The sequence below is a fragment of the Struthio camelus genome, chromosome 29, assembly GCF_040807025.1.
Source record: "Struthio camelus isolate bStrCam1 chromosome 29, bStrCam1.hap1, whole genome shotgun sequence".
NCBI classification, from domain to species: Eukaryota; Metazoa; Chordata; class Aves; order Struthioniformes; family Struthionidae; genus Struthio; species Struthio camelus.
Window position 1 is genome coordinate 682,059 of NC_090970.1, and position 14,559 is coordinate 696,617.

Sequence of the window (14,559 nt, forward strand, 5' to 3'; positions counted from 1 at the left end):
ACATACCCCCCTACAGTTCCCTGCGCTGCGGCGCGCGGGGCACGCCGGGATACACCGAGGCGGCTCTACGGAAGCCGCCAGCGGCCGCCAAGCCCTGTTCCCGCCTCCTCCGCGCGGGGCACGCCGGGATATAACCCCCTCCCGGGCCGCGGCGCGCGGGGCGTGTCGGGATACAGCGTGGCGCCTCCACACGCCGCCATGGGTGTGCGGCGCCGCGGAGGCTCCGCGCCGGCACCGGGACCGGTTCCCGGGGCTGAACCGGCACCGACACCGGTACCGGCACCGAGGCTGGACCCCGGCACCGCCGCTTATTTCCGCCGGGCCCTGGAGACGCTGCAGGAGGGGCTGAGCCCGGAGGAGCTGGGTGAGGGGCGGTGGGGAGGGCGGGGGGGGAGGTGAGGGGTTTTGGGGGGGGTTTCTGACAGGATTTGTGGGCTTTTTGAGGGAAATTGGGGTTTTTCTGAGAGGATTTGGGGGTTGCGAAGACCCCTGGGGGGGATTTGGTGGGTTTTCTGACAGGATTTGTAATTTTTTGAGGGGATTTGGGGGTTGCGAAGACCCCTGGGGGGATTTGGCAGGTTTTCTGACAGGATTTGTGATTTTTTGAGGGGATTTGGGGGTTGTGAAGACCCCTGGGGGAGGGATTTGGTGGGTTTTCTGACAGGATTTGTGATTTTTTGAGGGGATTTGGGGGTTGTGAAGACCCCTGGGGGGGGATTTGGCGGGTTTTCTGACAGGATTTGTGATTTTTTTGAGGGAGTTTATGGGTTTTCTGAGAGGATTTGGGGGTTGTGAAGACCCATGGTGGGTTTGGTGGGGTTTTCTGACAGGATTTGTGTGTTTTCTGAGAGGACTTGGGGGTTGTGAAGACCCCTGGGGGGGATTTGGCGGGTTTTCTGACAGGATTTGTAATTTTTTGAGGGGATTTGGGGGTTGCGAAGACCCCTGGGGGGATTTGGTGGGTTTTCTGACAGGATTTGTGATTTTTTTGAGGGGGATTTGGGGGTTGTGAAGACCCCTGGGGGGGATTTGGCAGGTTTTCTGACAGGATTTGTGATTTTTTTGAGGGGATTTGTGTGTTTTCTGAGAGGATTTGGGGGTTGTGAAGACCCCTGGGGGGGATTTGGCAGGTTTTCTGACAGGATTTGTGTGTTTTCTGAGAGGATTTGGGGGTTGTGAAGACCCCTGGGGGGGATTTGGCAGGTTTTCTGACAGGATTTGTGATTTTTTGAGGGGATTTGGGGGTTGTGAAGACCCCTGGGGGGATTTGGCGGGTTTTCTGACAGGATTTGTGATTTTTTGAGGGGATTTGGGGGTTGTGAAGACCCCTGGGGGGGATTTGGTGGGTTTTCTGACAGGATTTGTGATTTTTTTGAGGGAGTTTATGGGTTTTCTGAGAGGATTTGGGGGTTGTGAAGACCCATGGTGGGTTTGGTGGGGTTTTCTGACAGGATTTGTGTGTTTTCTGAGAGGATTTGGGGGTTGTGAAGACCCCTGGGGGGGATTTGGCGGGTTTTCTGACAGGATTTGTAATTTTTTGAGGGGATTTGGGGGTTGCGAAGACCCCTGGGGGGATTTGGTGGGTTTTCTGACAGGATTTGTGATTTTTTTGAGGGGGATTTGGGGGTTGTGAAGACCCCTGGGGGGGATTTGGCAGGTTTTCTGACAGGATTTGTGATTTTTTTGAGGGGATTTGTGTGTTTTCTGAGAGGATTTGGGGGTTGTGAAGACCCCTGGGGGGGATTTGGCAAGTTTTCTGAGAGGATTTGTGTGTTTTCTGAGAGGATTTGTGTGTTTTCTGAGAGGATTTGGGGGTTGTGAAGACCCCTGGGGGGGATTTGGCAAGTTTTCTGACAGGATTTGTGTGTTTTCTGAGAGGATTTGGGGGTTGTGAAGACCCCTGGGGGGGATTTGGCAGGTTTTCTGACAGGATTTGTGTGTTTTCTGAGAGGATTTGGGGGTTGTGAAGACCCCTGGGGGGGATTTGGTGGGTTTTCTGACAGGATTGGTGATTTTTTGAGGGGATTTGGGGGTTGTGAAGACCCCTGGGGGGGGATTTGGTGGGTTTTCTGACAGGATTTGTGATTTTTTGAGGGGATTTGGGGGTTGTGAAGACCCCTGGGGGGGATTTGGTGGGTTTTCTGACAGGATTTGTGATTTTTTGAGGGGATTTATGGGTTTTCTGGCAGGATTTGGGTGTTGCCAGGAACTCTGGAGAGCTATAGGGGCTCGTGGGGGGGGGGGGGGGGCTGAGAGGTCTTAGGCAGTTTTGAGGGAATTTGGGGGTTAGAGGGGACCTGGGGGGATTTGGGTGGTTTCTGAGAGGATTTGGGGAGATTTTTTACCTTAATCTCATGCTACTTTCTCACAATTTGGGCTGTTTTATCTGAATTTTGTCTGTCTTTGCGTTGGCTCTCTCTTTCCCCAGAGCTTTTCGCCCCCAACGTGCTGGCAGAAGCGGCGGCGGCCGGACCGGCGGCGGCCGCCCTCGATCCGGCGGCTTCGCGGGTGCTGCAGAGCCTCCTGCCCCGGGCCCCCGCCGGGGTGCTGGGCCGGGTGCTGGGCGCCCTGGCCGAGGGGGGTCTGGGGGGGCCGGCGGGGCACCCGCTGGGCGCTCGAGTGCTCGAGGCCGCCCTGGCCGGGGTGGCCGCAGCCGGCGCTGAGGCCTCGGGGCAATTAGAGGTGCCCCAGGAACAAGTGGAGATGCCCCAGGGGCAATTAGAGGTGGCTGAGGGGCAATTAGAGGCCCCGGGGCAGCTGGTGGTCGCCGTGGGGCAGCTCGTGGACGCCGTGGGGGGCGATTTGGTGGCCTTCGCCCGGCACCCGGCTGGCAGCTTCGTGGTGCGGGCGCTGCTGCGGGCCCTGGGGGCAGGTAAGGCCTGGGGGGGGGGGGCCAATTGGGGTTTTGGGGGCAGTTGGAGGGGTCAGAGGGGCAATTTTGGGGTTTTTGAGGTCCCCAAGGGGGGGGGAAATTGGGTCTTCTAGTGAGCAATGGGGAGGCAAGGGGGCAATTAGGGGTTTCTAGGGGGCAGTTAGGGTGCTTGGGGGGGCAGTTGGTGAATGATGGTGTAATTGGGGGTGCTGGAGGGTATTGGGGGTGGAGGGGCAACTAGGGGGCAACTGGGGGTGGGAAGAGGCAATTGGGGGCTTGTGGGGGCAATTAGGGGGTCCAGACCCAATTAGGAGGCAGTTGGGGGGCAATTAGGGGGTCCAAAGCTAATAAGGGGGCAATTGGGGGGGGTCCTGGAGGTGAATTGGGAGCTTGGGGGGGGGATTAGGGGGTCCAGGGCCAATTGGGGGTGGGAAAGGAGCAATTAAGGGGGCTGGGGTGTGATTAAGGGGGTTGGGGAGCTACTTAAGGATTGGGTGTAATCAAGGGGGGATAATTAAATGTAATTAATGGCAATGGGATAATTGGGGGGTAATTATTTCTGTGCTCACAACTGTTTTTTTGCCCCCCCCCCGCCAGGAGCCCCACAGTTGCCCCAAGGGGTGGGGCTGAAGGACAAAGGGGCGGAGCCAGCAGCTGAGGGGGTGGGGCTAAAGGCTGAGGGGGCGGGGCCTCCCCCTGCCTTCCTGCCCCTGCTGGGGCAGTTGGCGGCGGCCTTCGAGGACAAGCTGCCTGGTGAGTGGCCTTGAATGCCCCCGGGGGGGTAAATACCCCCCCTTAACTGCCCCCCCAGGGGTTAACTGCCCCCTTAAGGGGGTAAATACCCCACTTATTTGCTCCCCAAGTGCCTGTATTTGCCCTGGCCCCCCCCCCCAGTTGCTCCCTCATCCCCTTTATTTGCCCCAAGCCCCCAATTTGCCCCTCCCAACCCCCCTTTTGCCCTTGAGCTCCTAATTACCCCTAAACCCTGTATTTACCTCCCTAGCTCCTATATTTGCCCCCCATTTGTGCCCTAATTACCCTCCCAGCCCCTAATTGCCCCCCAGTCTTTGCCTCCCAGCCCAATTTATCTCTCCTAGTTGCCCCCCAGCCTCTGTATTTGCCCTCTAGGTATCGCACTTGCCCCTTACCCCATTTATCTCCCTTAATTGCCCCCCAAAACTGTATTTGCCCCCTTACCCCCCCAATTGCCTCCCAACTGCTCATTATTCCCCCCCCCAGCCCTTATATCTGCCCCCGACCACCCCGTTTTCACCTGTATTTGCCCCCTACCTCCCAAGGGTATTCGGGGGGGGCAATTATTTGCCCCCTCTAGCCCCTGTATTTGACCTGCCACCCCATTACCCCCCATAATTGCCCCCCAGCCCCCATATTTGCCCCAACCCCCCATTACCCACCTAACTCTGCCCCCAACCCCCCCTTATTGCTCCTCAACCCCCATTTATTCCCCCCACCCCAGCCCCTAACTGCCCCCTTTCCACCCCCAGCGCTGCTCTCGCCGGCGCCCGCCAGCCTCTGCCTGCAGGTGGCGCTGGAGGTGCTGCACCGCAGCCAATCGCCCGCCTGCGCCCGCCTCTGCGCTGCCCTCATTGGCTGCCTGGCCCCACCTGGCTCCGCCCCCTGCCACAGGTGTGTTTCCCCTCTGAGGGGCGGGGTCTTGCTGACAGCTGCCTCCTGATTGGCTGCTGGCTCCTCTCATTACCTGACGTGCCCCCACCCCCCCCATCCTGGGCTGGTTTCTGATTGGCTGATGGACCCCTAGTGGCACTTCCTGATTGGCCAGTTGGGTGCGGGGGGGGGGGGGGGGGCGTGTCCTTTTCTGTAGAGCCAGATCCTGATTGGCTCATCCCCATGAGCCAGTTCTCCATTGGCTGCAGAGGTTCCCAGGGCTGCTTTGTGATTGGCTGGCTGTCCCAAACGCTCCTTCCTGATTGGCCAGCGACTTGCAAGGCTGCTCTCTATTGGTTGGGGGGGGTGCTTAGGGCTGCTTCCTGATCGGTCAACAGACCTGAGCACCTCTTTCTGATTGGCCCCCTGGCCAGAAGGCTGCTCCCAATTGGCTGGGGGCTCTTGAGGGTGCTTCCTGATTGGTTAGCAGTCTGAAGTGCCATTGCCTGATTGGCTAGCTGGCTGCGCAGCCATTGCCTGATTGCCTGGGAGCTCTTTCAAGCTGCTTTCTGATTGGTTATCTGTTCTTACTGCTCTGTGCTGATTGGCTGACTGGCCTTGGGGCTCTTCTCAATTGGCTGAGAGATCCCTAGGTATGGTTCCTGATTGGCTGGCCATCCCTGCTGCTTCTTCCTAATTGGCTGGCTGGCCGTGAGGCCATTGCATAGCGAGTTCTCTACAGCTGAGTCCTGATTAGTTAGTCAACCCTGGTAGTGCTTCCTATTGGCTGGGGATTCCTGGGGGCTGGTTCCTGATTGGCTGGGAGTCACAGATGCCCTTTCATGATTGGTTGGCCAGCTGTGGGGCTGTTTGTCATTGCGCAGATGTTCCCCAGAGCTGAGCGCTGATTGGTCAGATAGCCCTGCGCCCTCACCCTGTTGGCTGGGGGCTCCCTGGGGCTAACTCCTGATTGGCCAGGAGCCCCAAACGCCCCTTCCTGATTGGCTGGACAGCCATGGGCCCAACCCCCATTGGCTGGGGCATCTGCGGGGCTGCTCCCTGATTGGCTAGGACTCCTTTTTCTGATTGGCCACTGCCCCCAGGCCCCTGGTGGAGGCGCTGCAGGACCCCGAGCGGAGCCGCCTGGCGGAGGCGGCCATGACGGTGGCGGGACCCCGGGTGCTGCGGCGCCTGTACCGGGAGCACCTGCGGGGCCGCCTCCGGGACCTGGCCCGGCACCGCGTGGCCAATCACGGGCTCCAGCGCCTCCTCGACCACGCCCCTGCCAATGTGGTAGGCGGGGCTTTGGAGCAGGGGGCGGGGTTACAGAGGGGCAGGGCTTGGGAGGGGGAAAGGGCATGGGGAAGCCTGAAGGGGGCTGTGGGGTGGGGTGTTCCGGGGGAGGGGTTTGCAGAGGTGGGGCCTCTTGGGGGTGGGGCCTGGGACTGAGGGGTGATGGGTGGGGCTAATGGGGTGGGTGGAGCCTCTATGGGGTGGGGCCTAGAGTGGGTGGGTCTATCAGGGTGGGTGGGGTTGATGGAGAGGGTGGGGCTGGCTGGTGAGTGAAGGGTCTTTCAGGGAGGGGTTTGTGGGGGTGGGGCTTAGGGGGGTGGGGCTTCCTGGGGGCAGGGCCCTGTGTCCTGCAGGCATGGGTGGGGCCGAAGGGGGGAGGTGGGGCTAAAGGGGAAGGGGGTGGGGCCTCACCAGGGGGCTAGGTTTGGGGGGGGGCACAAGGGGGGGAGTGGGGCCAGGAGGAGGCATGGCTTGGATGGAGGTGGGCGGGCCTTAGCAGAGGAGGGGTGTGGCTAAGCCTAGCCCCGCCTCCATCTCCCAGGTGGGGGAAGCGCTGGCGGAGCTGGGCCCGGCCCTGGCGGAGCCGCTGGCCCAGGGCCACCCCGGGGTGCTCACGGCCCTGGCGGGCGCCTGCCGCCGCCACAGCGCCCACCAGCAGGAGGCGCTGCGTCACCTCTTCCAGGTAGGCACCGCCTCTGTGTCCCTAAGCCCCGCCCCTTTTGCCAGGCTCCACCCCCTTTTCTAGGTTCGGCCTTCAGGCCAGTGGCAGCACCCCCATTGGCCGGCTCAGCCCTCTCGAGGGCCCTGATTGGGCGGACAGGCTCGTGACCTGCTGGCTGTTGGCCTCCACAAGCCCCTCCCCCTGACCTTAGGCCCCACCCCCTCTGCGAAGGCCACACCCCCTTTAGTCCAGGCCCCTCGGGGGTCTGCTATTGGCTGCGGCAGGCCCTTGGGGCTCGCTATTGGAGGAGAAGAAACCTGTGCCAACAGGCTCCGCCCCCTTTAGGAATGCCATGGCCCCCTGCTGGTAAGCCACGCCCCCCACAGGCCCCTCCCCTTCAGCAAAGCCCCTCTTAGCACAGAGGTTATTCACCCACCCCCCCCCCGATTTGTGCTGGGGTCCTGCCCCTGGGTTGAGGCCCCGCCCCTGAAGTGAGGCCCTGCCCCCTGTCTAAGCCCCACCCCCTTTCTTCTTGTCAGGCCTTCGAGTGCTGGGAGCCACCCGGGCGCCGCCGGGCCTGCGTGGGCCTGCTGGCGGGGCTCCGCCCCTTCGGGGGTGGGGCCTCGGTTGATGAGGGGGCGGAGCCACAGGTGAGGGGAGTGGGGTTTTGCGGGCAGGGGGCGGGGCCTCCCTTCCACCCTCTGCCTGGTGTTGCCACCCCCTCCCCCAATCTGCTCCTCCCACCCCCCCCCGATTTGCCCCTTTTGACCCCGATTTGCCCCCAGACCCCCCAAATTTGCCCACTTCGCCTGCAAATTTGCCCCCAAATCTCCCAAATTTACCCTGACCCCCGTTTCACTCCCCCCAAAGCCCTTATTTGCCCCAACCCCCCAATTTCGTCCCTCAAGTTTGCTCCCCTGCTTTTCTAATTACCCCTGTGGCCCCCCCGTTGTCCCCCAACTCTCTTATTCGCTCCTTTTAGCCCCCTTAATTGCCCCACAAACTTCTTATTCACCCCCAGTGCCCCTAATTACCCGTTAGCCTCCCTGATTACCCCCTCACCCCCCCCAATTGCCCCCCAATTCTCCTACTTACCCCACCAACCTCTTTAATTGCTTCCCTGGACCCCCGCTTACCCCAATTGCTCCCTCCCTTCTCCCCTTTTTGCACCCGTACCCACTTCCAGCTCCTCCAAAAGGGCTTTTGGGGGTATCAAGGGCCCTCTCTACACCCCCAAGTGCCCCCCACCCCACTTTTTGCCCTGCCACAGGCCTCGCTGGACACCGTCACCCTCCAGGGTTCTCTCCTGCTGCAGCACCTGCTGCATTTCGAGGACCCGGGGCCCGTTTTGGGGGGGCTGGAGGCGCTGCCCCCACCGGCGCTGGCCGCCCTGGCCTGCAGCCCCCCCGGCAGCCACGTCTGGGACGCCCTCCTCGCCTCCCCCACTGTCCCCGCCCGGCCCCGGCGCCGCCTCCTGCGCAAACTTAAGGTGAGACCTGCTTTCGGGGCTCAATCGCATCATTCTGGGTGGTTTCAGATCTAAATTCCCCCTTTTGGGGCAGTTTCAGGCCAGATATCGCATTTGGGGCGGTTTCGAGAGCTGCCATGATGGCATTCCCCGGCAGTTTCAAGACCCCCCCCCATTGAAGATTGGTGGAGGAGTGGGTTTTTGATGTCAACTCCCACTCACGCGATGCCAGTTTCTGCTTTGGCTCTACTCTCTCATCTATGATGTCACTTCCTGCATTAACTCCGCCCCCCATAGGGTCACTTTGTGTCACTGGCATGCCACCGCAACGGCAGCCGGGTGCTGGACGCCATCTGGGCAGCTTCCGCTGCCCCCGCCCGCGCCGCTATCGCCACCGAGCTGGGTGAGTCACGGGGACACGGGAGGGACCCAGGCGTCCGGGAGCACCCCGCCACTGACGCCATATTCCCTCCCGCAGTGGCCCAGCGGGAGGCACTGCAGCGCGACCCCCACGGCCGCGGCGTCGCCCGGGCCCTGGCCCTCGACCTCTTCGCCCGCCGCCGCTGCGACTGGGAGCGGCTCCAGGCCGCCCCCGCCCGCCGCCGGGCCCTGCTGGGAGCCATCTTGGAGGACTGACTCCTCCCCCCCGCCCTCGAGGAGAAGCAGAGACAGTCGGCACGGGGGGCGGAGAGGCGTCCCGGCTCACCTTGGCGCCCTCCTGGAGGACCGCGGGCCATAGAGACCAGAGAACGAGCGGCGCCAGTGGCTTTGTGGCCACCCGCTGGAGGACTGATGCTATCATAGAGCTGGAGAACGTAAAGACAGAGTGGCACATGCACTACGATGTGCTGCCAGAGGACTGTTGCTGTGGAGTACCATAAAGGCCAAAGATCAAAGGCTGGAGAGTCACCTCCGCCCTTGCTGGAGGAGTGATGCCACAGAGCATCATAGAGACGTGACACAGGAGAGCAGAATGTCGCTGTGGGTCTGCTTGGAGGACTGATTCAGAGAACCATAGAGACTGGGGATGGAGGAGCAGAGAGTTGCTGGGAGCAGCTGATCTTAGCAGCTGTTGGAGGAGTGCCACAGAGATGCTGGAGGACTGTGGAGTAGAAAGTCACCCTGGCTGCATGGTCCTCCTGTGCTCTGGAGGACTGCCATAGAGACCTTGGAGGACTGAGGAGCAGAAAGCGCCTTTTGCTTGCAGAGCTATTAACTGTTAGAAAACTACCATAGATATGTCAGCTGATGTATAGACAGGCTGTAATGTGGCTCAAACCATAGAGAGTCTGAAGAAAACTCTGCTCCTGGAGGACTCACTGGCCTACCATAGAGCTACCTGCTGCCTAGACACACCAAATGACTGGAGGATCTCTTCCAGCTCCTCCCACCATAGTGGGGCTGAGGGCCGCTCTGCTCCTTCTTTGCTCTCTCTTGACTGCTCTGGGGGGGCAGCTCACCACAGAGACCTCGGAAGACTGCTGGCCAGAATGACCTGTGTGCTAGAACTGCTGGAGGACTGAATGCCAGAGAGGACAGCAGCAAAGCCTTTCCTGATGTGAGAACCGTAGAGTCTTTGGGCAAAGCCCTCTTAGGAGGAGGGCGGGTGACAGACAACACTCTGGTTACTCTTACCCAATTCTTGTCTGCTCTCACCTGCTCCCTATAGATACTTTTGCATAAATTGCTGGGTTTTTTTAATGTTTCCTCCCGTTTTCACCACAAGGGGGAGGATCCTGTCCCCCTTGGCCCCTCCCCCTTCCCATAATGCTTTCAGTGCCCCCCATGCCCTCCCCCTACTATTTTGGCGCAGCAATGAGTCCTCCGAGCTCCAGGATTGGCGTTCGCTGGCTGTTCAGGTTTTTATTAGAGCCAATGAGGAAGAAGGGGGTGGAGCCAGGGGCTGGGGGCGGGGCTCAGTGGCTGCAGGTGACCTGAGGGGCCTGAGGACCATCGAGGAGGCGGCGGAGGGCAGCGGAGAGGCTCAGCAGGCTCTGCCCCACGGCGCGCGTCAGTGCCGACAGGACCCGCAGCAGCTCCCTAGGGGGCAGGAGGGGCTCAGGCCTGCCCTACAGGACCCCCAGTTGTCCTCACTGTGGGGCAGGAGGAGACACCTCAGCTGCCCCAGCTCCACCTCAACCCCCCCTCCCCCCGAAGGCCTTATGTGACGGGAACTGGCTCTATGGGGCAGAAGTCAAGCCTATGGGGCAGCACAAGCTTCTAAGGGGTAAGACCTTTCTCCACTCCCATCTCAAGCCCTGTGGGGAGTGGGGCAGGAAAACCCTCTGTGGGGCAAGACCTTTCTCCACCTGCATCCCTATGGGGAGAAGAACCAATGGGACCAACCCCACCGCCAACAGGGTTCCCTGTGGGGCAGACACTGACCCAATGGGGCACAAACAGCCTCCATAGGGTAGGAGAACCCTCTGTGGGACAAGACCTTTCTCCGCCCCACCTCGATCCCCATGGGGAGAGGAACCAACGGGACCAACCCCACCGCCAACAGGGCTCCCCGTGGGGCAGAAACTGACCCTATGGGGCAGAAATGGACTCCATAGGGTAGGCGACACCTCTATGGGGCAAGACCTTTCTCCGCCCCACCTCGATCCCCATGGGGAGAAGAACCAACGGGACCAACCCCACCGCCAACGGGGCTCCCCATGGGGCAGATGCCAACCCTATGGGGCACAAACGGACTCCATAGGGTAGGCGACACCTCTATGGGGCAAGACCTTTCTCCACCCCCACCTCGATCCCCATGGGGAGAAGAACCAACGGGACCAACCCCACCGCCAACAGGGTTCCCTGTGGGGCAGACACTGACCCAATGGGGCACAAACAGCCTCCATAGGGTAGGAGAACCCTCTGTGGGACAAGACCTTTCTCCGCCCCACCTCGATTCCCACGGGGAGAGGAACCAACGGGACCAACCCCACCGCCAACAGGGCTCCCCGTGGGGCAGAAACTGACCCTATGGGGCAGAAATGGACTCCATAGGGTAGGCGACACCTCTATGGGGCAAGACCTTTCTCCGCCCCACCTTGATCCCCATGGGGAGAAGAACCAACGGGACCAACCCCACCGCCAACGGGGCTCCCCATGGGGCAGACGCCAACCCTATGGGGCACAAACGGACTCCATAGGGTAGGCGACACCTCTATGGGGCAAGACCTTTCTCCACCCCCACCTCGATCCCCATGGGGAGAAGAACCAACGGGACCAACCCCACCGCCAACGGGGCTCCCCGTGGGGCAGGACACCCCCCCACCCCCACATACCGCAGGACCCTATCGGGGCCCAGGCCCCCCAGGTCACAGCGGAGGCCCCGCACGGCCGCCGTCACCCGCAGTTGCCCCACCAGGTCCCGGGGACTCGTCTTGGACAGGGCCACCGTCACCCTGGCCACCTCCTCCCCCCGGCGGGACCCCGGCGTCCGGGGCAGCTCCGGCTCCCAGCGCGCCCCAAACAACCCGGTCTAGGTTGGCGGGGGGAAAAAGAGGGGGGACATTAGGGGGGGTCTTGGAGGGGTTGTGGGGGGCAATAGAGAGCTGCTGGGGGGATCTGGGGGTCCCAGGGGGGCAATGGGGAGGGTGTCGGGGGGGGTCATGGGGTGTTGGTGGGAGATAATGGAAGTAACTGAGGTGATGGGGGAGGTCACTGGGGGATACTGGGGATATTTGGGGGCCAACAGAGCATTTTGGTGGGTGTTTGGGGGGGGGTCCCAGCTCTATTTTGGGGTTCCTGGGAAGAATTTGGGGATGTTGGGAGGTTTTTAGGGGTCCACAGGAGATATTTGGGGGTCCTCTGGGGGGGTATTTGGGGGGGTGGGTATTTTGGGGTTCCCCAAGCAGGTAATTTGGGGTTCCTGAGGGGTATTTGGGGGTCCCCAGGAGTATTTTGGTGTTCCTAGGGAGTATTTAGGGGCTCTAGAGGGTATTTTGGGGGCCCTGGGGGTATTTGGGGGTGTTGGGGAATTTTGGAGTCCCCATGGTATTGGGGGGGGGGGTTCTGGGGAATATTTTGGGGTCCTAGGGTGTATTTGGGGGCTCTGGGGGGTGTTTGGGGGTCCCCAAGGAGTATTTTGGTGTCCTATGAGGCATTTGGGGCCTCTAGAGGGTGTTTGGGAGTCTCCGAGGAGTGTTTTCGGGTCCCAGGGGGTATTTGGAGGCTCTGGGGGGGGTGTTTGCGGGGTCCCTGAGGGCATTTGGGGGCTCTGGGGGGGTGTTGGGGGTCCCCAAGGGGTATTTGGGGGTCCTAGGGGGCATTTGGGGGCTCTAGGAGGCGTATGGGGGCCCCCAAGGGGTATTTTGGGGTCCTGGGGGGTGTTTGGGGGTTCCCGGGGGGGGTATTTGGGGGTCGCTCTCACCCGGGGGGGCTCCCAGCGCTGCCCCGGCGCCAGGGCCATGAGGGTGGTGTGGGGCGCCAGGGCGGCCAGGAAGCCTTCGGCCTCCACCGCCGTGCCGTCCTCCTCCAGCACCAGCGTCACGAGCTCGCCCAGCCTCAGCGCCTCCGCCGCCTGGCCGTCGGCGGGTCCCGCGCGGGGCCGGCGGTAATTAAAGGGGCCCGGGGGGGGGGCAATTAAGTGTCTCAAGGGGGCGATTGAGGGGTCTGAAGGGCAATTAGGGGTCCTGGGAGGCAAATAGGGGTCTGGGAAGGGCAATTAGAGGGGCGGGGGGCAAATAGAGACCCAGGGGGCAATTAGAGGGCTCAAGGGGGGCAATTAGAGGCCCAGGGAGCAATTAAGGGCCTGGGGGAGGCGCAATTAGGAGTCTCAAGGGAGCGATTGAGGGGTCTGAGGTGCAAGTAGCAGTCCTGGGGGGCAATTAGGGGTCGGGGGGGGCTAATGAGACCCGGGGGGGGTAAATAGAGGGCTCAAGGGGGGCAATTAGGGGCCCAACGGGCAATTACAGGTCCCGGGAGGGGGCAACTGAGGGGTCCGAGGGGCAATTAGGGGTCCTGGGGGGCAATTAGGGGTCTCCAGGGGTAATTAAAGAAAGGGTCCAGGTGGTAATTAAGGCTCTGGGAGAACAATTAGGAATCCTGGGGGGCAATTAGGGGTCTAGGGAGGGCAATTAGGGGTCTTTAGGGCATAATTAGGGTCTCCAGGGGTAATTAAAGGTTCCAGGTGGTAATTAACGCTCGGGGGGGCAATTAGGGGTCTCGAGGGCACAATTAGGGGCCTCAAGGGGTAATTAAAGGCTCCAGGTGGTAATAAAGGCTCTGGGGGGGCAATTCGGGGTCTCCAGGGGGGCAATTAGGGGTCTCCAGGGGTAATTAAAGGGTCCAGGTGGTAATTAAGGCTCCGGGGGGACAATTAGGAATCCTGGGGGGCAATTAGGGGCCTAGGGAGGGCAATTAGGGGTCTTCAGGGCATAATTAGAGGTCCTGGGGGGCAATTAAAGGCTGCAGGTGGTAATTAAGGCTCTGGGGGGACAATTAGGGGTCTAGGGAGGGCAATTACGGATCTCAAGGGTGCAATTAGGGGCCCTGGGGGGCAATTAGGGGTCTTCAGGGCATAATTAGGGGTCTCCAGGGGTAATTAAAGGTTTCAGGTGGTAATTAACGCTCGGGGGGGCAATTAGGGGTCTCAAGTGAGCAATTGAGGGGCCCAAGGGGCAACTACAGGTCCCGGGGGGGCAATTAGAGGCTCAGGAGGGGCAATTGAGGGGTCCTGGGGGGCAATTAGAGCCTTAGGGGGGTAATTAAAGGGTCCAGGTGGTAATTAAGGGTGTGAAGGGAGGGGGTTAATTAGGGGGTTAATTGGAGGAGGGGGGCAAGCGCCCCTCACCTGCCCCCGCAGCTCCTCCAGGCTGGAGGCCACCAGCCCCCGGGGCCGCCCGCGCCGGTGGTCGCACACCCAAAATGGCCGCGGGGGCGGGGCCGGCGGGGCCCAGGCGCGACGGGCCACCGACCTGCGGGGAGGGCGGGGCCGGGGCCGTGACGTCACACCGCCCGCCCTCCCCCCCGACACGCCCCCTTCCCCGCCCTCGCGGTCCGCCGGCAAGATGGCGGCGCCCATGTCGGGGAGGCCGGAAAGATGGAGGCGCCCATGTCGGGGAGGCCGGCAAGATGGCGGCGCCCATGTCGGGGAGGCCGGCAAGATGGCCGCGCCCATGTCTGGGAGGCCGGCAAGATGGCGGCGCCCATGTCGGGGAGGCCGGCAAGATGGCGGCGCCCATGTCGGGGAGGCCGGCAAGATGGCGGCGCCCAGGGGGAGTGTCTCTCTCACACACACACACCCCCCTCCAACTACCACCAAAATGGCGGCGCCCATCTCCCCTCCGCCACCAACATGGCCGCCCCCAGCTCACCGCAGCACGTCCATGCCGCGGGCCCAGGCGTCCGGGGAGGGACCCAGGTGTCCGGGGCAGAAGGGACCCAGGCGTCCGGCGAAGGGGCCCTGGAGTCCGGGGAAAGGGGCCCAGGCGTCCCGGCTGGGCTCCGAGCGCGGACCCAGGCGTCCGGGGCAAACTCCAAGGGTCGCCGGGAGGGGTCCGGGCGCGGGGCGGGGCACTGGCCCTTTAAGGGGCCCAGGCGTCCTAGCACCGCGCCCTCTCCCCGCCCAGCGTGCCCACGTGAGAAGCGGCCAACCAATCAGAAGTGCGTATGCAAATAAGGCCGCGCCGGAGCGGGCGGTGG

General features: G+C 61.8%; 2 protein-coding genes across 3 annotated transcripts; one reads left to right on the top strand and one right to left on the bottom strand.

The window, feature by feature from the left end:
- The first annotated feature begins 148 nt into the window (after positions 1-148).
- NOP9 (NOP9 nucleolar protein) lies at positions 149-9,621 on the top strand. Of its 2 annotated transcripts, none has more exons than XM_068921663.1 (10): positions 149-364; positions 2,429-2,872; positions 3,470-3,625; positions 4,378-4,519; positions 5,602-5,791; positions 6,333-6,473; positions 6,992-7,102; positions 7,723-7,941; positions 8,218-8,323; positions 8,399-9,621. In XM_068921663.1, exons 1-10 carry the CDS (start codon positions 199-201, stop codon positions 8,554-8,556), a joined length of 1,833 nt encoding a protein of 610 aa, XP_068777764.1. In that variant the 5' UTR covers positions 149-198; the 3' UTR covers positions 8,557-9,621. The 2 variants fall into 2 exon arrangements, with proteins under 2 accessions (XP_068777764.1, XP_068777765.1); XM_068921664.1 differs by having other exon boundaries at positions 7,768-7,941.
- A 136-nt stretch (positions 9,622-9,757) lies between these two features.
- CIDEB (cell death inducing DFFA like effector b) lies at positions 9,758-14,499 on the bottom strand. Its single transcript, XM_068921670.1, has 5 exons — positions 14,232-14,499; positions 13,709-13,832; positions 12,287-12,436; positions 11,199-11,395; positions 9,758-9,960 (listed from the first exon to the last, which is right to left on the bottom strand). Exons 1-5 carry the CDS (start codon positions 14,243-14,245, stop codon positions 9,837-9,839), a joined length of 609 nt encoding a protein of 202 aa, XP_068777771.1. The 5' UTR covers positions 14,246-14,499; the 3' UTR covers positions 9,758-9,836.
- Positions 14,500-14,559: the final 60 nt, after the last annotated feature.